Raw genomic sequence first — 23,731 nt, forward strand, 5'->3', positions numbered from 1 at the left:
GATGTTAAATTCTGACATGTGCTGTCTTTAGAAGATGTTGGAAAGAGAATAGAGAATATTTGCACACTGAACAATTGATATTGGAAACTCTAGTTTCTTTGGGGCTCCAGTTTCTTTAAAAATACACAACATTCTAGGTCAATATGGTTGTGTTTCTAAAACGGGTGTATATTGTTACCTCTTAGATCATTCACAGGTTTATTCTGGTTACTACTTCTCTCTGATGTACCTCAATGGGGAAGTCAGAACAAAAGTTTCAAAACTTTAATAACTTCAGAATAAAAGGACATGAGCACATAATCTTGGTTGATGCTTCAGTGGAACACTGACGGCGTGGCACTTTGTTGGAGGTGCCATCTTTAGGGTGAAACATTAAGCCAGTGTCTTATCTGACCATTCAGGTGGGCACAGGTTGGTTGTATGTCACAATTTGAAGAGGAGTGGGCAATTATCCTCCCTTTCCCAACATTTATCCATCAACCAATATCACCAGAAATGATTAACGGATCATATGGTGTGGGGATCTTGCGGTGTGCAAATCTGTCTACAAACAGCAATTCAAAATTATGTCATTGAGGATGAAGTACTATGGTACATCCTGAAAGGATAGGTTCTTAATGTTTTCTATTCTTTTCTCAGGCTGGTTAGATATATTACTTTAAAGCTTACCATGTGAAGGGACAGTTTTGTTCTGTCACTAGTACAGTTTGAGGAAAATGTTACAAATGTATATTAACTATTAACAGGATACAGCACCAGTACAATTACATTTTACACCTGGCCTTTTTGTTCAGATTGCCACTCATCTCTGGTATTTTGAATCCAGCTGTAATAGCCTTGGTAAAGGCTTGTTTCTCTTACCTTCCTTTGTCTCCCCCTCTTCAACCCCCCCCTCCCCCAACTGCCCCCAACCCTTTTCCCCAAGGTGACTGATCCCAATAATGTAGAGGGGCCACATGTATTGTTTTGAAATGGAATGGACTTGTATTTAAGTTTAAAATTACTCTGGAGAGTAGAGCAAACAATGCAGCTAATTTTACCAGTGATTAAGAGGAAGCAAATAACAGATAATATTAACCAAGGGAACAGCAGCTGCTGTGAATCATATCCAAGTGTTAGTAGCCAAAATTTTTTTGCTTTGTGCAGATTTTGACAAGAGAGTGAACGACAACAAGACAGCAGCCGAAGAAGCTTTGAAAAAAATACCAGGCATCAGGAAGACCATCGATGATGCTAATGCAAAGACGAAACAGGCAGAGGATGCATTGGGGAATGCAAGAATGGATGCTTCTGAAGCCAAAAAAACAGCTGATAATGCAGAGCAAACCGCGAATTCCTTACAGGATGTAGGTACAAGAGTCGGAGCAAGACTAGTATTTTGAACTTAAGGGAAATTATGAGGCCATGAAAGCAGAACCAGCTGCTGGCAAATGAGGTTCAGGGATAGGTCAATAAAGATGCAGTGGCAGACATTTAAAGGGATATCTCAGAATACTCAAAATGGATACATTCCAACGAGAAAGAAAAATTCCAAGGGGAGGATCCACCATCTGTGGTTAACTAATAAAGTTAAAGATAGTATCAAAAGCATATATTTGTGCAAGGATGGGTGGCAGGTCAGAAGACCAGATAGAATATAAGCAACAGCAAAGAAAGACTAAAAGATTAATAAGGAGGGAAAAATTAGAACACGAGCGAATGTTAGCTAGAAACATAAAAACAGATAGCAAGAGTTTCTACAGATACTTAAAAAGAAAAGAGTTAACAAAGTGAGCTTTGGGCCTGTGGAAAGTGAGTCTGGGGAATTAATAATGGAAAATAAGGAGATGGCAGATGAATTGAACCATTATTTTGCACCAGTCTTCACCATAGAGGATATGAGTAACGTTCCAGAAATAGCTATAAATCAGAAATTGGAAGGGAGAGAGGAACTCGAGAAAATTACAATCACCAGGGAAGTAGTACTTAGCAAATTATTGGAGCTACAGGTTCACAAATTCCCGAGCCCTGATGGATTTCATCCTAGCATCTTAAAAGAAGTGGCTAGTGAGATATTTGATGCGTTGGTTTTAATTTTCCAAAATTCCCTAGATTCGAGGAAAGTTCCATTCAGTTGGAAAATAGCAAATGTAACTCCTTTATTCAAAAAGGGAGGGGAACAGAAAGCAGGAAGCTAAAGGCCATAACACCCATCATAGGGAAAATGTTAGAAGCTATTATTAAGGATGTTATAACAGGGCACATGGATAAATTCAAAGTCATCAGGCAACACATGGTTTTGTGAAAGGGAAATTATGTTTATTCGATTTATTGGAGTTCTTTGAAGAACTAACCTGTGCTATGGATAAACAGGAACCAGTGGATGCACTGTACTTAGATTTTTGGGAGACATTTGATAAGGAGCCACATCATAGGTTATTGCAGGAAATAAAAGCTCAAAGTGTAGGGGTAACATAGTGGCAAAAGAAAGAAATATGAACTGCTAACTTCTAACACTATAACTTAAACTCTACCCCCTTCCTAAATCCCTAACACACAAGGCACATAATACGCAAAAACGTGGATTTTAAGGGTGGGATAAAACAGTTTAATAGCACCAATTCCAAAGTACAGGATACAATGGGTTGATTTTGATCGATGTCTTCCAAATTCCTTTCAGTTCTTGTTGATAACTTGAGGTGGTCTTCCAGCATTTTCAGTATTTAGTTCACTGGTTGAGAACTTGCTTTTCAATGTCTCTAACAATGATTTTCCCCTTTTCCTTTTTGCAGGGGTTTTCTTAGAGAGAGACCAGATTATAGAGACATGAGGAAAAGAGATTTTGGATGTTTTCTCTTTGCAGGCCAGGAGCTTTCTGCTGCACTGCTACCATACAACAAGCAACCGCACAACATCCTGGTCACCTGGTCAGGAACCAATTAAAATGCTGTTGTCAGGCAGCTGCCTTGGTCCAGGACTGCTTTCTGGCACCAACCTGTCTTTCATGGCACGCACACTCTATTTCAGGACTACAACATTATATATATCTCTCATTCTGTTCCAGTGGACATGTCCTTTAAACTGCAGCCATTGCAAATATAAACCACAGCCCAACAGAAAATAAAGATATGTTCTTTGCGACAGTCCAACAGAAATAAAAAGATATATTCCTTACATGCCTTCACCCTTAAAAGAGATGAAACATCATTTCAAAAATGCGTTTCATCACAAGGTATGTGACGCATAGACAATAAAACATGAGACTCACTTTCACTTATCCTTCCTCTCCCTTATACAATCTTACACAATCTTCAGCACTTCTTACCCCTTTAACTTATTTTAGTGTTTTACACCCGGGACAATGCATCCGTGATCACATTATCTTTACCGGCAATGTGAACAATCTTTACATTGAATGGTTGAAACAATTGACTCCATCTAAACAGTTTCGCATTTCGAGTTTTAAACTTTTTAATGAACGGCAACAGAATATGGCCAGTGTAGATTAGTGTTTCTTTGTTATCGTGTCGGACATAAACTTCAGAGTGTTGAAGAGACAGCAACAATGCTGGAGTTTCTTTTTCCACTGTATTTCCTCTGAGATGGATTTAGTTTCTTGGTAAAGTACCCCAGCGGCTTCTCTATCCCTAATTTATTATCTTGTAATGGGACTGCGTGTACCCCCAAGTCACTAGCATCAATTACCATTTTAAAAGATTTAGTAAAGTCAGGGGTGCCAACACTTGTTCATTTATTAAAATTGCCGTCAGCTTTTCAAAGGCTGCTTGGCCTTCTGCTGACCATACCACTTTTGCTTGATTTCTTAACAAATTGATGCAAGGTACAGCTATTGTGCTGAGATTAGGCACAAACTTCCTATAAAACCCACACATTCCCAAAAATCTCAGGATTTCTTATTTAGTTTTAGGAATGGGAAATTCAATTAGAGCATTCATTTTTGTTGTTCTTGGCAACACTTGCCCTTGTCCTACAATGTGACCTAGGAATTTGCAAATTCACTTTTGGCCAGATTTATGACTAAGACATCCAAATGCAATTGCTTAAACAGGTCCTCTAATTGCGTTACATGTTCTTCCCATGTGTTACTATATATTACAACATTGTCTAAATAAACCACACAGTTATGTACTTCAGCTGCAACTTGATTCACAAATCTCTGAAATGTAGCTAGGGCATTTTTAAACCCAAATGGCATGACTATACATTGATACAATTCATTTTGTGTAACAAAGACGGATATTTCTTTAGCCCTTGATGTTAGTGGCACTTACCAGTACCCCTTCAATAGATCAATTTTAGAAAGAAATGAGGCACTGCCAGCCCTATCGATGCAACCTTTTAATCAAGGAATTGGGTATAAATCTGTCCTGGTTACTACATTCACTTTCTCGTAGTCTATACAAAATCTATTGGATCCATCTGGCTTAGGAACCAATACTACCGGTGAACTCCAGCCACTTTGGCTAGGCTCAATCAATTGATTGTCTAGTATATATTGGATCTCTATTTCTAACTGAGCTTGTTTTTCTGGGCTCAACCGATAATGCTGTTGTTTTATCAGCACTAAGTCTCCTACATCCACAGCATGTTTAGCTAATGTAGTACATCCAGGTGCATCCCTACAAATTCCCTTATACTTCATAAGTAACCTCATTAGATCTTCCCTTGGTCCTTCCTCTAAATATGAGAACACAGTGTCTAACTGTCCCAGTGTTGTCGTTTGGCTAATCGAATTGTAGGAGGTTTGCTTTGGGCTCTGTTTACTTCTCCTTCTACCTTTCCCTTATTGTCTCTGTCATCCTCCACTACTATCATCTGGCACACTTACTTTTGTCTTATCATCTTCTCTGCGATGATATTGCTTCAACATGTTTATGTGACATAACCATTTCCTCTTCCTACACTCAGTATAAGTCACTTTATTAACTCTCCTAACTATCTTGTAGGGGGCCACTGAATTTTGCTTTCAGGGGTTCACCCTGCAAAGGTAATAATACCAATACTTCATCTCCTGCTTGGAACATTCTAGTTGTAGCATGTTTGCCTGACTGTTCTTTCATTTTGACTTGGGAAATTTTTAAGCACTCTCGTGCTACTTTACATGCTCCTGTGAGTCTTTCTAGAAACATGGACATGTAATCCAACTTGGAGATTTTGCCTTTCTGCTTAAGCAACTTTTCCTTAATCACTTTTAATGGACCTCTTATATCATGACCGTAGATCAACTCGAATGGATGAAATCCAGTAGATTCATTTAGAGAACCTCTGGTAGCAAATAATAAGAAACCTAATTCTTTGCCCCAATCCTTTGGGTATTCAGGGCAATAGGTCTTAATTCATGTTTTTGAGAATCTGTGGGTGTCTCACTAAAGCTCCCTGTGTCTGTGGGTGATAGGCGGTAGACTTTAATTGTTTGATACCCAAATTGCTGGTTATGTCCTGGAAAATTTTAGACATGAAGTTAGAACCTTGATCAGATTGTAATTCAATTGGTAGGGCATAACAAGTGAAAAACTGAGAGAACTTTTCTACTACCACCTTAGCTGTAATTGCCCTTAAAGGAATAGCTTCTGAAAATCAGGTTGTCATATCCATGATTGCAAGGATATACTGATGTCCTGCTTTTGTTTTGGGTACTGGTCCTACATAATTTACTAATACCTGACTGAATGGTTCATCAAAAATTGGAATGGGTATTAAATGTGCTGGTTTGATTACATGTTGAGGTTTACCTACTACCTGACATGTATGACGCATTTTATAAAATTGTACTACATCCTTATAAAGTCTTGGCCAGGTAAAATGCCTGTTTATCGATGCTGGGGTTTTCCATATTCCTCCAGGTCTTGCTCAGAATATCTCCGTACGATATTTGAGCAGTACCACTACCTGATGAATAGCCGCCCATTCCTCATCCGCAGGTCTGTGAGGGTGTCTCCACCTCCTTGTCAGAACTCCAGTTTTAATGTAATAGCACTCCGGAACTCGTTCAGCCTCAGCTTCAGTGTGAGCTGACTGTGCTAACTTGTTTAACTCTGGATCTGCTTTCTGAGCCTCAATTGATGAAGACCTGCCAAACACTTCTTTTGAATTATCCTCTTCCTTAAAGAAAGTTTTGGCTACTCTAATGTCTGCTCATGGTATTATTTTGACCTCTGATGATGGACTTTGTTTAGCCATTGTTCTGGTCACCACACATGATGGAAAAATACCAGCAACTTGTTCTTGTAACTGCTCTGTCTCTTAAGCCTCTCTCGGACTTTCCATAATTATGGGTGGAGCTATAACCTTCACTCCTGCCAAATCATTCTCCAGGAGTAAATCAACTCAATCATATGGTAATTTCTTAACCACTCCTACAACCACCGATCCAGACAACAAATCACACTCCAATTGCCCTTTGTACAATGAAATGGGGATATACCCTCCACTTATCCTGTTTACCAACACTTTAGCTTTCATTGAACTCTCTGGAGGGAAACCTAGGTCCTTCTCCAGCAAAAGAGTTTGAGTAGCACCTGTGTCCCTTAATATAGTTATGGGTTTAGCTGCATCTTTTAATGAAAAAGGAGTTATCTTTCCTTTAGACAAAATCCCTTTATATCTCTCATCTACCTTATTCACTTCCCCTGCATTCACAGTAATGTTTACCTCCAGACCCTTATTTGTAGTTAAAACTACAATTTTGATCCTTGGCATTTTCTTTTTAAGTTTCCTTTTCAACTCTCTCTTATGAACTCCACTAAGTCCCATGGACTTCCCTTGCAACTTCCAGCATTCTGAACAAATGTGTCCCACTTTATTACAATGGAAGCACTTAGGCCTTCGAGTTTCTCCTCCACCCTCAGTACCTACTTTCCTGATCTGGGGAGATCATCTCAAGGTATTCCCAGCTATCCATTCCTTACCCTAGCTACTTGCCTTCCTTTCACACTCTCACTTTCTATCCTTTTCAGATTTATGGGGGTGATGGAAAAAAGGTTTAGTTTAATAGATCAGCTCACAATCATCAGCCATTACTGCTGCCTGTATAGCAGTTGCAACCCTTTGGTCTTCAACATGTGTTCTTATTACAGAAGGTAGAGAGTTTTTAAACCCTTCCAAGAGAATGGTCTCTCTGAGAACTTCATAAGTAGTTTCAACTCCTAATGCTTGTATCTAACTGTCAAAACTACTTTGCATAATCCTTTCAAATTACATGTAAGTTTGCCCAATTTCAAAACTTTTGCCTGTATGCTTTAGGGACCAACTCACTTGCACTCAAAATGGTCTTTTTCATCACAAGGTAATCCCTAGAAACTTCCTCTGACAGTGAAGCATAAATTTCATGTGCTCCACCTGTCAATTTGCCCTGCATGAGCAATGTCCAGTTTTCCTTTGGCCAGTTCATCTGTTTAGCTATCTTCTCAAATGAAATAAAGAATGCTTTCAACATCCCTTTCCTCAAATTTTGGAAGAGCTGGCACAAAAACATCTCCCCACTGGGTTCTGATCTGGAATTAAATCCTGCCTCACCTACTGGTGTCTCTTTTTTAACTGTCAGCATTTTAAGCTGGGATTCTCTCTCTTTTCCTCTTCCCTCCTTTCCTAATTCCCTTTCTTGTTTTCTTTCTCTCTCCTGCCTTTCTGCCTGTCCCCTTTGGAAATCACATTTTTGCATTTAATTTCTCTTTCTTTTCCTGTTGCCTCTAGTTCCAATTTTTAAAATTTGCAACTGAATTTGAGCCCATTCCAATGAACCACCCCTTGGAGAACTCAGTCTCTCGGGTATTCTTTCCAATTTCAAATGCTTTGCCATCTCTTTGATTATCTCTGCCTTCCTAGCTTTGGCAGGCAATCCTACTCTTAATTTACTTGCCAATTCGCTTAACCTGGCTTTTGGGATCCCTTGTAAAATCGTCAGGGACATCTCTTCCACTTGCAGGAAAGTTTTAGCAGTTTCCAGTGCCACCTTATTTTTGACACTACAGACCTGGTGTTTTCATTTAGCTTTTATTACTTACTAAATCTACACCCAAATTGTCATTGTCTTTTGTTCAAAAATTCCCTGGATGAGCCCCCAAACTTTGTAATGACTCCCTGGGGATAGTGCGCTGTAATATCAAGCCCCACTGTTCCCCGAGCTGCAACAAATGTGAAAAGTTTAACCAAACCACCAGATTGCCCCAATTCTATCTAACTGTCTAATTTAGGTTAACAGAATATGAGCACCAGGTTTGTAAACTTGTTAACTGTTTATTGAACAAACTGTCATTAACCAGTGACAAAAGAAAGAAATAAGAACTGCTAATTTCTAGCTCTATAATATAAACTCTACCCTCCTCCTTAAATCCCTATATACAGACACACACACACACAAGACACACAAAATATGGATTATAAGGGCGGGATAAAACCGTTCAATAGCACCAATCCAGAGTACAGGATTTGATGGGTTGATTTTGATTGATGTCTTCCAAATTCCTTTTAGTTTAGTATTAGTTCACTGGTTGAGAACTTGCTTTTCAATGCCTCTAACAGTGGTTTTCCCCTTTTCCTTTTAACAAAGATTTCCTCAGAGAGAGGGCAGGTTATAAAGATATGAGGAAGAGAGATTTTAGATGATTTCTATTTGTAGGTCAGGAGCTTTCTGCTGCACTGCTACCACACAAAGCCCTGGTCACCTGGTCAGGAGCCAATTAAAATGCTGTTGTCAGGCAGCTCCCTTGGTCCAGGACTCATTTCCAGCACCAGTCCTGTCTTTCATGGCACACTCTGTTCCAGGATGCAACATTGTATTTTTTCCTCATCCTGTTCCCGTGGGTATGCCCTTTAAACTGCAGACATTGTAATTCTAACCCACAGTCCAACAGAAAATAAAAATATATGTTCTTTGCAACAGCCTAACACAAATAAAAAGAAATGTTCTTTACAATATAATGATTTGGTTGAAGGGACTGAAGCTATGGTTGCTAAATTTTCTGGTGACACAAAGATAGATAGGGAAGTAAGTTGTAAAGAGGACATGAGACTACAAAAGGATATAGGTTAGGTGAGTGGGCAAAGATCTGGCAAGTAGAGTATAATATGGGAAAATATGAAATTGTCCATTTTGGCAGGAAGAATTTTTAAAAAACATTATCTAAATGGTGAGGGATTGCAGAGTTCGGAGATGCAGAGGGGTTGTGTCGAATGCTTGAATCACAAGGTTTGTATGCAGGTACGGCAAGTAATTAGGAAAGCTAATAGAATGTTGTTGTTTGTTGCGAGGGGAATTGAATATAAAAGTATCAGTTTAGAGAAAGTTTACTAAACTAACACTAGGAATGGTTGGTTGCCCTAAGAGGAAGGGCTGTACAGGATAGGCTTGTATTTGCTAGAGTTTAGAAGAGTAAGAGGTGACTTGATTGAAACACATAAGATCCTGAGGGATTTTGACAGGGTGGATGTGAAAGAAAGTTTCCTCTAATGGGAGAATCCTGAACTGGGGTTCACTGTTTAAAAACAAGGGGTCACCCATTTAAGACAGTGATGAGAAGATATTTTTTCTCTGAGTGTCAAGAGTCTCTCTCTTCCTCAAAAGGTTGTGGAGGCAGAATCTTTGAATATTCTTGAGGCAGAGGTAAATAGATTCTTGATAAGCAAGGAGGTGAAACGTTATCGGGGGTAGGCAGGAACGTGGGGTTGAAGTTACATTCAGATCAGCCATGGTGGAGCAGGTTCGAGGGGCCAAGTGGCCTACTCCTGCTCCTAATTCGTATGTTTGTATGATGTGTGTCTGCAAATAGTATGACTGGCCTAGCCCTTAAGCACTTAAATTTGGAAAAAGAACTCAGTTCTGTACAATTTTACGTTACATATTTCTAGTAACTCAACATCTTATAGGGATCTTAATGAAACTGGATGTTTAAGTTAACTTAAAAATGGCAATAGCTTTAATATACTGGGCAGTTTCACTCGTTACACCAACCTTATTTCCATTATGGCTGCACATATATATCTGTGCTGTCTGATAAATGTAAAGCAATTAGATGTTTGATCTTATTCATATTAAGATGGAGTAGATATCTCTGACAGACGGTGTGTACTGTTAATCTTTGTAAAATGAAATATCTAATGATTCAGATCTATTATGTTTTAAGTAGTATCAAAATTAGAATTCAAGAAATTAAAGAAAAGGCAAAATAGCTGGTTAAACTGAATAAATTCTATGCACGCTGTTGTTTGTCAAGTTTTAGGCTGAATTAAGGGTTTCTGGACAAATGTGTTTGCTGGAACAAACTCTGTGAGTATTCCAATTCAGAGTTACCTGTTACAGCAAATTAAGGTTTATTTCAATATTTATTTTCAAATGATTAGGCCATTTCACTTAAGTGCCATGGTCTTTTAATTAAGCAAAACTTCGAAGTGTTGGTTAAATCCTTGGCCAATATTTTTCTTTGTAGAATGCTGCTAAGATAAAACAGGATGCTGATGACACATTTAATGATGCCACGAAATTGGAGGACGAAGTAAATGACATGATGAAACGACTGAAGGAAGCAGAGGATGAACTTGCAGAGAAGAAGGATGAAGCAGACCAAGACATGATGATGGCAGATATGGTGAGGGTCTTCAGGTTTTCTGAATTAACTCTTAAAATTTAGTGGTACATAACCTACACCATAAAGAGCTGTCGATATTATTTTTGACTTGTTCTATTACATCTGATCAGAAATACAGAGGTGCATTTTTAGAACGCTAAGCATGTTGTCACAATGTTCCTTCAGGCTTCACAAGCTGCGAAAGAGGCTGATGAGCAGGCAAGAAAGGCCAAAAAGGCTGTGCAGGGTGTGCTGAATACTATCAATAAGCTGTTGGGAGAACTGGGTAGGTATTACTGGACTTACATTGATCAAATGAAGCAATAAACTTGTATTACATGGACTAATTTGAGTTTCTGTTAAAGGATGGCCTTGGCCTTCCCTTTGGAAGGCTTCCAGATTACTTCACTCATTTTGTTTTATGGGAAAATGTCCCAAGCTATAGCTATATTTGTGATTTTTCTCCAGTGGTCCCCTATAGTTGGTAGCAAGTGTAAGCGAAGTGGTCACAGGTACAACACAAAAGTAAAATAGCTGGTTTTGGACAGCACTGTCTCCAGCAACATTAACAGCAAACAGCATACTGGCAGAGATTTCCAGAAATCCATGCCATCATTAACGAATGACTTGCTGCCAACTGTCACACAGGCCAGCAAAGCAATTTCACCATCCACTGACTTGCATGTGCCTCCCCAGCCCATGTGAAGGTTGGAGCATTGAACAAGAAAAGGTTGATTGTGACTTTAAAACAACTGAACGTGTGTAATTGATTGCAAGTTTATCTGTTTGCTTTAGGCACCAGGCAATGTAAGCAGGTTAGCTTCTATGGGGGAAAGACACTGGAGAAATTTTTCAGATAGTAAAAGCAGCATAAGAGGTTTATATCCTTTTGTGCCAATGATGGCAATATGCCAAGTTATGTTTTCCAGATGGCAGCCTCTGATAGCCTATTACAGCAATATGATTTTCATAAAACTCTTAGGATGGTTTGCCAACATACTTGAAAATCCAATTTTTGGTTAAAAATTAGGTCAGTCCCCCTTTAAAGTAATCTTACAGTGCTTGATGTGAAAATTCCTGCATGCTTTCAAACTAGCCTCCTGATACTACAGGATATTGATGTGCATGCGTTTTTATCTCGGTTAAGGCTTTGGACCTCATGATGAATGTTAACAGATAGCAGGTACTTTCTGAAACATTGGTTTGTAAAAAAAAAAGTATGTGCAGAGATTGGATCTGGTGTTGAAAATTGTATGGTCACTACATTGTAAAAACTTGTGCTGCAGCAAGTATAGTACCTGCTTTATCAAAAACTTACCCAACAGCTAACAAGAAATATCTTCAGTAAGAAACTTAGCGCGGAACTGACCCAGATTTGTGCACAGTGTGGTAGTGGGTGGGACAAAAGTCATTTTACCTGCTGTCTGCAATGGTGGGTTTTCACACCATATCGTCCCATTCCAACCACAGGAAATACCATCTCGCTGGCAGGCAGTCTCCAATTTGTCCGCCACGCCATTACCTCACCACTTCCTCATGCAGGGCCCCATATTTAAACTGCAGCTGCGCACACAGTTCTCAATGCTTGCAGCCCAGGAGGGCGCCGGTGAAGACATGGCCCCAAAAGCCAAGAAGAGTGCAGCTCCCCACTTCAGTGACGCATCCCTGGGATGCCTTCTGGACACTGGAGGCCTGTCGCAATGTCCTCTACCCCCGCTCTGGCTCCCGGAGGCCCATCAGTCTCACCACTCTGGCTTGGGAGGCAGTGGCAGAGGTAGTCCATGCCAATGCTACACAGAAGATGTTGGCCATCCAGTGCAGAAAACAGATGAATGATCTCATCTGTGCCACCAGGGTAAGGCAACCATCTTATCACTCTAAACTCTCACACTCACAGGGCCATTGCACATTCACTGGCATCTCACTCTCTGCCAGCTCAAGGAATGTCACCCCTCACTCTCACGCACCCTCGCATCACTATTTGGCCTTATCTCCCCTGGAGATTGCCTCCTCAGCCCTCACCATCTTGAGGCCACTTGCACAGATCAACATGTGCCCCACACACATCCTGGGATACCCCCCTTTCCCAGTACTGCCCTCACCCTGCAACCTCTTCCCCTGACTGAGGCCACTTCTTCCCTTTCCTCAAGCAAGCCTCAGCCCTGCAGCTGTTGAAAAGCCACCCCACCTTAGGCTAGTCTGGTAGGTGGAGACCTGCCTGTGAGTCCCCCTAAAAGTGATGGTGCTGCCTGCGAAACCTGGCGCTGATGACCATGAGTGCTGTCCGAAGCAAGGTAGGCAAACAAACCACAAAGTCTTGAGTAAAATGCAGCTCGTCAAGTGCACGTCACTTGCACACCAACGTGCTCGGGTGATCCAGCGTGGGGGGATGATTTTGGCAGGCTGAGCTTTTAATGATATGCATATGTATTACAATGAAGTTCTTGACATTCGACGGTGGGAAACACAGTCAGCTATTGATGGGTGGAACAGATGATCGCAGATTGGTTTTGCGATGCGTGAAACCGATTTTTGGCGTTCTCACCATATTGTTGCCTCCCTGCCCACCATGATACCTGGCGCCATTTGAGCTGTAAAATTCCGGCCTTAGTTTTTTGAAAAGCCTGAAATGCTCTTTTTTAAGTCAAACAAGTCAGCAGTTTAACATTGGAATATCATTTTAAAAATATAATGGCGAAAAGTTGCATTTCCTATCCACCCTTAATCCTTTCTGCAATGGACACAGTTACTTTTAATGGCTTTTCAAGAGAACAGTAGGTGGAGAAATAGAAATCTTGGGCTGGGATTTTCCAGCCCCGTCATGGCAGGACCTGCCAGGGGAGATTGAGGCCCAGTCAAAAGTCCATTGACTTTTGGCAGGACCGGATGATCCCAGCATCAGATGGTCTGGAAAATCCTGCCCATGGCCTTCCTGATCTGAACTTAAAACTTCCCCTATTTCTCTGATTTCTACTTGCTTCATTCTGGAATGGGAGGTGTAACCTATCTTCCTTCAAGGCAGCCTGAGGAAAATGCTCTGCCCAAATCAAACGTTGTTTATAGAGATGTTCCATTTATTTAACAGAAAATGCTGGAAATATTTTGCTGGTCAAGCAGCATCTGTAATAGATTCGACAGATTCTGCCTAACCTATGAATGTTTCCAGCACTTTCAGTTTTTAGTTCAGATTTCCAATATCTGCAATATTCTTCTTTTCCATTTATTTAAATTAGATTTATTTTTATTCAACTCAATTTTAACACCTCATTCTTCAATGAATTCATGGATTCTAATATGTGGACTTGTGCACACGGCAATTTTCGCTTTGTAAATGGCAGTAATTTACATAAGCCTGCTATTTTCCTCAGATGCAATTTGTTTTGGGATTTCTGCACAGGAAAATCAGCAAAAAACTTCAGTAAATACCTCAGTCAATTTGGCGTAAAGGAAGCAGGTTAACTGGTTCAGTACTATTTCTATATCAGGTTTGTGTGAGGCCACAGGCAATCTTTCCTATCCATGCTGTGGATTTTTCCACTTCCATATTTCAAATTATTTGCATAGTTGAGCCCCAATTCCCTATAAATTCAGGAGACCTCTGCACTTGTCCTGATATCTTGGTAATCTTTCAGTAATTTGCCAAATAACTAACAGGAAGAACTTTGTTGTTAATCATTATAGCGACTGGAATTATTTGCTGCCTCCACAGAATGTGATTCCTGAAAAGAGGCAGATCATCATAGCATCTGATCTTGTTGCAAACTTTAACTGTTAAGTGAATTTATATAACAAATACTCAAATTAACAAATAACAGTAATGTCTATAGTATATAATATGCTACTTTGCTCCTCAAAAGGAAAATAAATATCGTTTACAGTCTCAATTCCAAAATATAGCAATTTGATATAGATATTTAATACACAATTATTTGTATATTTCGTCCACCTCGGATCTAAAATCGATAGAACAGTATAATCTCCAAGTGGTGAAAAACTAGCAACAGTGGGTGGTCCAAAGAGGCTTTGGATTCAGCACATAAAGCATCAAATTGTCATGAACAGGAACAGAAAAATAATCAAAAGCCTGATTGAATGCTGGCCCTTATATCTGGCGGTGGTGTGTTACACTTCACCCAGGGAATCTGAATTGCTGTGGCAACATGCACTTTTATGTTGTAGTCTGGAACTTTCAATAGTTGTGGTTGAGGCCCCTTTTGATCACATGGCTGGCCAAGAATCTCTCCTGCTCTTACCACCCGCCACTGATGTGCATTGGAAGGATTTGCAGATTGATACTGAACCTCCTTGGCTGCTTTATGAACGCACCTTCCATGGCCATCAAGTCCTGGGGTGGGACTTGAACTCAGAGTTTCTAGCTCAGAGGCAGGGACATTACCCACTGAACCACAAGACCTCCTTTTATATCCAGAGGACTAGAATACAACAGAATGATGTCATGCTTCAACTGTACATAGCCTTGGTTAGTCTAAATCTGGAGTACTGTGTGCAGCTCTGGGCACCACATCTTAGGAAGGATATATTGTCCTTGGAGGGAGTGCAGCGTAGATTGATAATGATATCTGGATTCCAAGGATTAAAATACATATTTCCCATAACTTAGAAGCTTAAGGTGTGATTTGATCAAATTTTTCAAGATATTAAGGGGGACAGAGGCTATATAGAGAGAAACTATTTTCTCTGCTTGGGGAGTCTAGTACTGGGGGCATAGTCCTAAAAATTAGAACCAGATCTTTCAGGAATTGATTTAGGAAACACTTCAACACACAAAGGATGACAGATATTTGGAACCCTTTTCTGTAAATGACAATTGATGCTAGATCAATTGTTTTTAAAATAAGAAGTTTTTTGTTAACAAAATTTATTAAGGGATGTGGGAAATAAGATGTGAAGAATTATTTAAGTACTTGATCCAAGCTAATGTCCAAGGTATGATTCCATATTTATATATTTGATGTAAGGGTCCTTTTGCTTTGCATTATAAGATGGCATTGTGCTTATTTATTTACCAGCCAATCATGCCTTCAACCAAATTTGGAATTAGCATTTCTTGTGCACTGTTACATGAACTATACTGTTTGAATTTGAGTTTGAATACTTATTGGGCATTTCCTTGTCACACTGGAATATTGATTACTTTGGTTGGCCTTATTTTTACAGGTCAACTCGATAATGTAGATGTTAACCGGCTAAAAGAAATTGAGAAAACTCTCAGCAATGCCAAGAATCAGATGAAGGATAGCGATTTAGAACGGAAGTTGGCAGATCTAGAAAAGGCTGAAAAGGAGCAGGCTAATGCGATAATTACCTATGAACAAGATATTGAAGATATCCTGAAGGACATCAAAAACCTAGAGGACATCAAACAAACATTACCCCCTGGCTGTTATAATACCCAGTCTCTGGAGACACCATAGTCACCTTCTTGGTCACCATGCCCTACCCAAAATCTAAAGTGACACTGTACAGAAATTGCCTTATTACCAAATTTTTTCAATGTCTGGCACACATCATTAAGTATTCCAAGGCTCATAAATGAAACTCCTCAGGCATCAAATGCAGCTGCTTGGATGAAGCACAAGATTGTGGACATCGGGGTGGGTGCGAGTGACATACCTACATGGCAAGCTGTTAGGATCCTGGACGAACTAAGTCTATGTTGGAGGGACGATCTGAGAAAGCCACACTCTATGCACCTGCTTTAAGTCACTCCACACCATTAGACTTCTGAGGTTTCAGACCTTTCTCCACAATGGGCAGTTGCAGAGACGACTCCTGCAATGGGAAAGCGGAGGGTCTGCCTCGATCAGTATAATGGTGGTTAAAACAGACAAAAAAGGCTATTAGTGTAGGTTTGTCTCTCCTCCTGCTGCCTGGAGACATTGATTCTTTATTGCATTCACATCATGAGTATTAACATGGCTTTCTATTCTAGGGTACTGTACTATTTTTCCCTTTTTAAATGACCAGACTAGCTGTGAAGGATTATGAATCGATAACATATTAACATTTAACTTTTTACCACATCAATTCCTAACCACATTAAACCACATTGCTTGTAGGGTAGCAATAAGTCACTTTGTGAACAATGTATACTGTATTCACCAGGTTAATGTAAGTTACCATGAAAGCTGGTCTTCTCATTAGAAAATGGAATTAATTATGCAATACTAATATCTCCCGCTCCTTCTTTCCCTTCATCCCTTTCTTTCAGCTACTTTGTGACGAAGTGAAATGCCCATAGCAGTGTCATACACAGTGCATTTTATATGGACTACACTATATTTCCGTTCCCAAGACTGCTGCTTCATCTATGTCAAAGTCAAAAGCAGAACTTATTTTTTACAGCGACACTCTATGCAACTTTGTACATTGCGTAGCAAAAGAAAATAAAATTACCTGATACACTGGTGCTATTAATTATTTCAAATGTTATATTTTTGTGTGAATGTTTTTTATTATGGAATAGTATGAGGAAATGTTGAGTCTCTTTTTGTGTAAATATACTCCATAAATGTTTCAGGATTGGCTCTGTGAGTTACTTTCCCACCCTCAAGATCCTGTCATCAATAGTAACCATGTTTTAGACCTGCTTCTGATTGCCTTACGTATTTCTGTGGTATTTTGCTTGCTTGTATACACAGCTTAGTTTTTATTTTCTATTTAGGGCTATTGCTCTTTAAATTCAGTTGGTGATCAATCACCTGAAGATTATTACTGATCCTTAAATGTCCTTCAAAACATTCAAACAAGGTTATTTTGAATGCTCCCCTTCCTGGCACCCCCAAACCCTCCATTCCTCTCCCCCCCCCCCCCCCCCCCCCCCCCCCCCCCAAAACCTCCTCACCTTTCCAATCTCCCAATCCAAGCATGTTAAAACACATTCTGTTTTAAGCTGTTGATTTTAAACCAAAGGTATTCCCTGCATTTGGCCCAGGTGAAAATTCATAAATTAAGTCTGTTATACAAACTGGAGAGAGCAAAGATTTGGCGGTCAGAGCTGTTATTTTATCCAACACATGCCTTGGGGGAAAGGCTGTGTGTGCCCTTTGCCTTTTATCCTGACAGTGCAATACCAGCCAGATTGACTTGCCTCTGCAAACCTGACTTGATGTAAAATTTAATCAGTGTTTGCCTGTTTCGTTTTTGTTTGTAATACTTTTAAGCCAATTTATTGTGTGTAATTACTACCACTGCTGAACATTATTATTGCTAATTACTTAATCATTTATAATTGCACATTTAGTGCTTGAAACTATCACTGAATTAATTTTACTATGAGGAGTGCAGGCTTTATCTAATAAGCACTGGGCAGGTCTAAAGGGTTGCACGCTCTTTCCCAAATATGTCTGAAGCAAGGATCTACATCTCTATTTTGAAGTTTTACTACTAACAGCCTCTCCTGATACTGTACTTAGCAAATACAGCTACAGTTTTTTTTTCTTTTTGCAACAGTAATGCATTCTTGGTATTTATCATGTAAGGAAGTCAATTAATCAAAAGTATGAGGTTAACGTCTTACCAGTAGAAAAGACATGCACAGAATGATTGACGTTAGTGTGTAAAAACTGCAACAAACTTAGGACATAGTCTGCCGTGAGAACTACGTCCATACTGTCTTGTCCTATGCCTTTTGTTTTTAGCCTTTTGCCTTAAAATGTCATCATACTGTTGGGAAAGACGTGCAACACTTATACAATTTTATGTATAAAACAGTATTTCTTATTTATAAGACGCAATATGTGTAATCTTTATCCAGGTCTCCTTGTGTGTGTTGCACATTCTTTTTATAATGGTGTGACTTGAGAACACTTCTTTCCTTAAGACCTATTTTGACCCCACACAGTGGCCAAAATGCCTAGCAAATTATTGTTTAATATCATTTTGCCTGTAAATCAAATTGTACCATTTAAATAAATAAAAATGTGGTATTACAGGAATGATGTTTAGACAGATTGTGTTTTGTTTTCCTTAAATGCTTCTTTATCCTACATTTTAGCATTCTGTTGAGTAGCTGTGCAAAAGGTTCATCAATAATTTTAGTTTTTTTTTTGGTTTTCATCTTCGCTCACCTGCAGAAGCTGACCTGTTCTTTTCAGTAAGGGCCAGTGTAATCTTGGGATTGCTATGTTGATAAATACTTATCCCTTGAAACTTGTCCAGATTCTTCTGAAAGGTCAGCAAAGCAGATATCAATCAAAGATTTCTGAACTGACCAGTTTTGTGCTTCTACAGTATCAAATAGAAAATGGCAAAAGATGAAGCTATTCAGCATAGTGACCTTGTTCATATCAGTGAGTTAGGTAGAATTTTGTATTCTTAATCATTAAGATTAAATGCTTTCTTCACAGTTGGCTAGTGGTGGAGATCATAACTTAATGAGACCATGTCTACTACTGATGTTTTCCTCTCAGGCTGGGGAACTTGTCTGTTGACTACCTGCCATGTTGGTGGATTGAAAAGCAGAGCAGGATGAATAGCAGTGTTGAACATGTAATCTAGTTTATAGTCACTTATCTTTTGAATGGACAACACTATTGAAGCCATTAAATCAAAATGGTGCAAAAATACGCTTGGGGTTATGTGTGTGGATTCTTTTCAGGTAGGACATTAATGGGGAAAGAACCCAAGTCATCATCTATAATAGATTTTCTGTGCTTGCCATTTGATGAAAGCAAAAACCTTGCTTTGCATGGCTGGCTGCCATATTTACCTCCACAACAAAAATGACTGCAGGTCAAAAGAAATTGATCAATTCTTGTACTTGAGACATCTGAGGATCTAATTAGATGCTATATAAAAGTAACATCTTTCTGGCCATTATTATTTTGCTGTTTGTAATGTATACACTTCATTGGCTGTAAAGTGCTTTGTCTTGTCTAGTGGTTGTGAAAGGCAAAAAAAGACTTTTCTTTCTGTCCTCTTTCCGAATCTTTTCCCATCTTTTTCCTGAATTCACTGTTTTATGCTGTAGTAGAGCTTCATAGCCATTCTCCAGAATCTCTATATATGAATTCACACCGTTAAGTATTGGGGCACCATGAATCAGTCCTCATCTGATGTGTTTTTTCCCCAGTGGACATTGCTGGACAATGATTAAGAGTGAGAACCTTGATCATTTTTTCCCTCCTTTCCCAGGGCAACTTGGGTCAACTATAGTATCTAAACTGCCACTCCAGTTAAATTGGCACAGACTGGAGATTTAATCCGGGATTTTCTTGGTCTGTACAACTGATTACCATAGCAGGTTCCGTTATCTGTTGAGCCATTTTGATATTTAAATTTTTTTTCCACTAGTTGATTTCCAGTGGCATCACAAATCAGAAACGAGCATGACAGTAGAAACCAACAGTGCTTGAAGGGAAAATTATAGGGTGAGAAGAATTGAAGTTACAAATAGGAGACAGTGCATGGTAGGAAAAAATAGAATGTAATTAGAGGCTGGGGAGAGAAGGGTCAGGAACTGAGACTAAGGGAGCAAGCTAAAGAGGGTTAGGGTTAACACTAGGTGGAGGGGAGCAGGTTAGATGCAAGAGAAAAGATGGAGCTGCACCAGAGGCTGGGTGTTTCATTGGCATAAATAAAGATGGTAAGAGGCCAGGGGAGAGTTAGAATCTGGAAAGGGGGTGGTGTGCAATGCAATAGAGTGAAGTTCTGCAACTCATCAGGTAACGGGAGACGTGTGCAGAGCAGAAAGACAAATAAGTCTTATTGCCTTAAGAATGCAAATCAGCAAGCCTCTGAGGGAGCCCCTTACATACAAAATAGGAGCAGAAGTAGGCCGTTTGGCCCTTTGAGTCTGCTCCATCACTTATTAAGATCATGCCTGATCTGTTTGTTTCGAATTCCACTTTCCCATCTACCTCTGATAACCTTTGATTCCCTTGCCTAACAAGAAACTAACTTACCTCCACCTTAAAAGTATTCAATGACCCCGCCTCCACCGCCTTCTGAGGCAGAGAGTTCCAAAGTCTCTCAACCCTCCGAGAGAAAAAAAATTCTCCTCATCTCTGTCCTAAAAGGGCAACTTCTAATTTTAAAACTGTGAGCCCTAGCTCTGGACTCACCCAGCCCCTTTTTGAGCGAGGTCTCTGTTATTGCCACAACATCCTATTTCCACCTGGCTTTTTGTGCTGAAGGTCTTCTGGCACAATGGATAGCATCCCTGTCTCTGAGCAAGAAGCCCCAGATTCAAGTCCCACTCCAGGACTTGCTGGGAAAAGAAGGTGCATGTGGACAGGTCAAACGGGGCCAAACAGGTTGAGTATCAATCAGCAAATCCTTCCAATATACACCAATGGCAGGCAGTAAAAGCAGGAGAGATTCCTGAGAGATTCAGCCATGTGATGGAAAGAAAATTGGAGCCTCTACCATTATTACAACATGCATGTAAAAGTGCATGTTGCCACAGAAACTTGGATTTGAGTTGGCTGGATGGCTGGTGTGGATCAGACTGGTGCCAGCACAGGGTTCAATCCCCATTCTGGCTGGGGTGGTTTTGGGACCTGCCTCCTTGCCCTACCTGTGGTGGAGATTGCAGTGCCCTGGGTTGGATGTGCAGAGGACTTGAGATAATTTGTGCCTGCAGCTCACCCACCTTATTTACCACATACATGCACTGTGAACTTAATTTAGACCTTATGCATTTCCTCTTAGCTGGACTCCATCTAGTACATACTCTTTCATTCTCTAGTGCTATCTGTCTCTTCCAATTCCTTGTGCATCTTATTTCTCTTTTCTAGTGTTATATCCAAGTTTCATCCTGCTGCCAAATTAGCTTAAACCTCTCCAACAGCACTGGTAAACTGTCCTGTGATCACATTGGTCCCAGCTTTGTTTAGGTGTAACCCCACCAGCATATGCAGGTCGTACTTCACCCAGAACTGGTCCCAGTGCCCCAGGCATCTAAAACCCTGCTTCCTACACCATCTCTCCAACCATGCATTCATCTGCTCTATCCCCTATTTCTATACTCACTAGCGTGTGGCGCTGGAAGTAATCTGGAGATTATTACCTTTGAGGTCATGCTTATTAATAACTTTCCTAGCTCCCTAAAATCTGCCTGTAGAACCTCAACCCACTTTCTACCTACACATCAATATGGGCCACGGCCTCCAGAAACATATAGGTCTCAGCTTCACAGATTTATTGCAGTGGCACCAAAACCTGGAGCTTGAGCTCCTCCAGCTGATAACATTCCATGTTCATGCATGAGAAGCATTCTGGAGTTCCCACATGGAACAGGATGTACAAATGAGACTGCAGTTCCCTGCCCTGCCTCTATTTATTAGAGTAACTAAACTGAATAGAAATAAACTAAAGACTTATTTATAAAAGGAACACACTCACCAAGCAGCATTTTCCTTGGTGCTGTCATCACTTTAGGATATTTCGTGAGGTTCCCCTCACTTTGTCCCCTGATGCTCACACAAGTAACAGGCTTTGGATGCTCTGCTGTTCCACCCTGAACTCCTTCAGATCCATGTATCTTTTCTCTGCACTCTCCTCCATTTGCCATTGCTTGTCACAGTATTGTGATTGTCACCAACAATCAAATTAAATAGTTTTTCTTGAGTGACCAAATCCCTTTTATTATCTCCCTTGTTTCACAAATATCCCAGACCATTTCTTTTCTTGGCTAATAGCTTCAGCCAGTGCCAGTCACAGTCCACAGGTCAAGCCATTGAGGTTCCTTGCCAAAGAAAGGTTACTGATCTCTCTTCAGCCCCTCTGTACTTCAGCATGGTTCAGATTTAAATGTTAGAGAGGAGAGCTTAAACCTGTGTCCATTACTTATCCAAACTCATTTACTCAATGATAAAAACAAAAAAACTGCGGATGCTGGAAATCCAAAACAAAAACAGAATTACCTGGAAAAACAGTTTTTCCAGGTAATTCTGTTTTCATTTACTCAATGTTGGATGAACCTCACCCTAGAGACATAGGAAAGGGACAGAAAATTTTTGACTGCAAAAATTTGCACCTCCTTATTCTTGAGTATAATGCAGCAATGCCCCAATGTGCTGCATCACTGAGCTACCTGAACTTAAACATTAGGTGTTTTAAAGATTTTTTTCTCCCAAAATGTCTCCTTTCCCAGAAGCACTCATTTTTGCTGGGTTTGGTCCCATGAGGTCAGCTGCTCTCCAATACCTCATCCAAGTGGCCTTGCCTTATGTGGGCTCAGACATTGCATGTCAGCAAGTTATTACTCTGTGAAGAACATCAGAGCCAATCCTATACGTGTCTAATATCCACATGTCTACTTTACAGCAGAGGTCAATGGCTGCTCAGCCACAGCTGGAACCCTGCCTTAATTTTGTTTTCTCTCCTGGCCACAGAAACTCTATGTTCCTGTCCCTACGCCAGAATTTCAGGCTTCTGAAATGATAAACATTCAAGTGTTTAAAGTCTTGAATCTATGCCTTCAGTTTTATTGGCAAATATATGCTCTTGTCCCAACTTGTAATACATTGTTCCATTAACCATGTTTTGTGCTGAACCTCTGCCACATTCCTTGAATCTGTTTGTTTAACTTAATGTCAAAGTACTCATATGGAAAGGAGAATATCCTGGAGCTTCAGGATTCTCAACATTTGAACTCTGACTTTAATGGAGTAGGAATCATCAGAGTGTATTCTGTTCATTAGGGATGTACTTTGTGGAATGAGGGATGAATGTGAAACAAATCTCAAACTCACATTGGCAATGTTCAATGATCAAGGTAAAATTGCAAATAGGCAAAACTTTACAGGTTTGTGTTTTTATCTAGCAAGATCACATTGATTAACATTAACTATTACATTACTTCCCTTTTTGTAAGATGCAGGTCTATAGTGTCATTGAAGAAACTGTCAAAGACCTTGGCACATCCACTAGGGAAAACATTGAGTATCTCTGGGAGGAAACCTAGAGGAAGAATAAAAGGAAACCTTCAGAAAATTTATGAAGGTACAATACTAATTCTATCTTGGCCTCAATGGCCTATAATGTACGGTTAGATTTTCTGGTATAATGTGTTAAGTCCTGGTGATAGATTTTAGTCTTTTGTGGAAATTTTGATAGCAATAAAAGCAAGTAAAGGAAGAATTTAGTTGGTTATTTGATACATTTATCTTGTTTGATGTGTTCTGAGCAAGAAGTAAAAGATA

At 39.9% G+C, this 23,731-nt stretch overlaps 1 protein-coding gene across 1 annotated transcript in view; it reads left to right on the forward strand.

Moving 5' to 3' along the window:
- The window catches only part of lamc1 (laminin, gamma 1), a 319,589-nt gene extending 302,602 nt beyond the window's left edge, over positions 1-16,987 (forward strand). The window contains exons 25-28 of the mRNA XM_041207964.1: positions 1,147-1,346; positions 10,425-10,583; positions 10,749-10,848; positions 15,741-16,987. Coding sequence (XP_041063898.1) covers positions 1,147-1,346; positions 10,425-10,583; positions 10,749-10,848; positions 15,741-15,997 — 716 coding nt within the window. The 3' untranslated portion in view covers positions 15,998-16,987. The remainder of the gene's footprint in view (positions 1-1,146; positions 1,347-10,424; positions 10,584-10,748; positions 10,849-15,740) is intronic.
- The last annotated feature ends 6,744 nt before the right edge of the window (positions 16,988-23,731 follow it).

Source organism: Carcharodon carcharias, chromosome 16 (assembly GCF_017639515.1).
Source record: "Carcharodon carcharias isolate sCarCar2 chromosome 16, sCarCar2.pri, whole genome shotgun sequence".
Lineage (NCBI taxonomy): Eukaryota > Metazoa > Chordata > Chondrichthyes > Lamniformes > Lamnidae > Carcharodon > Carcharodon carcharias.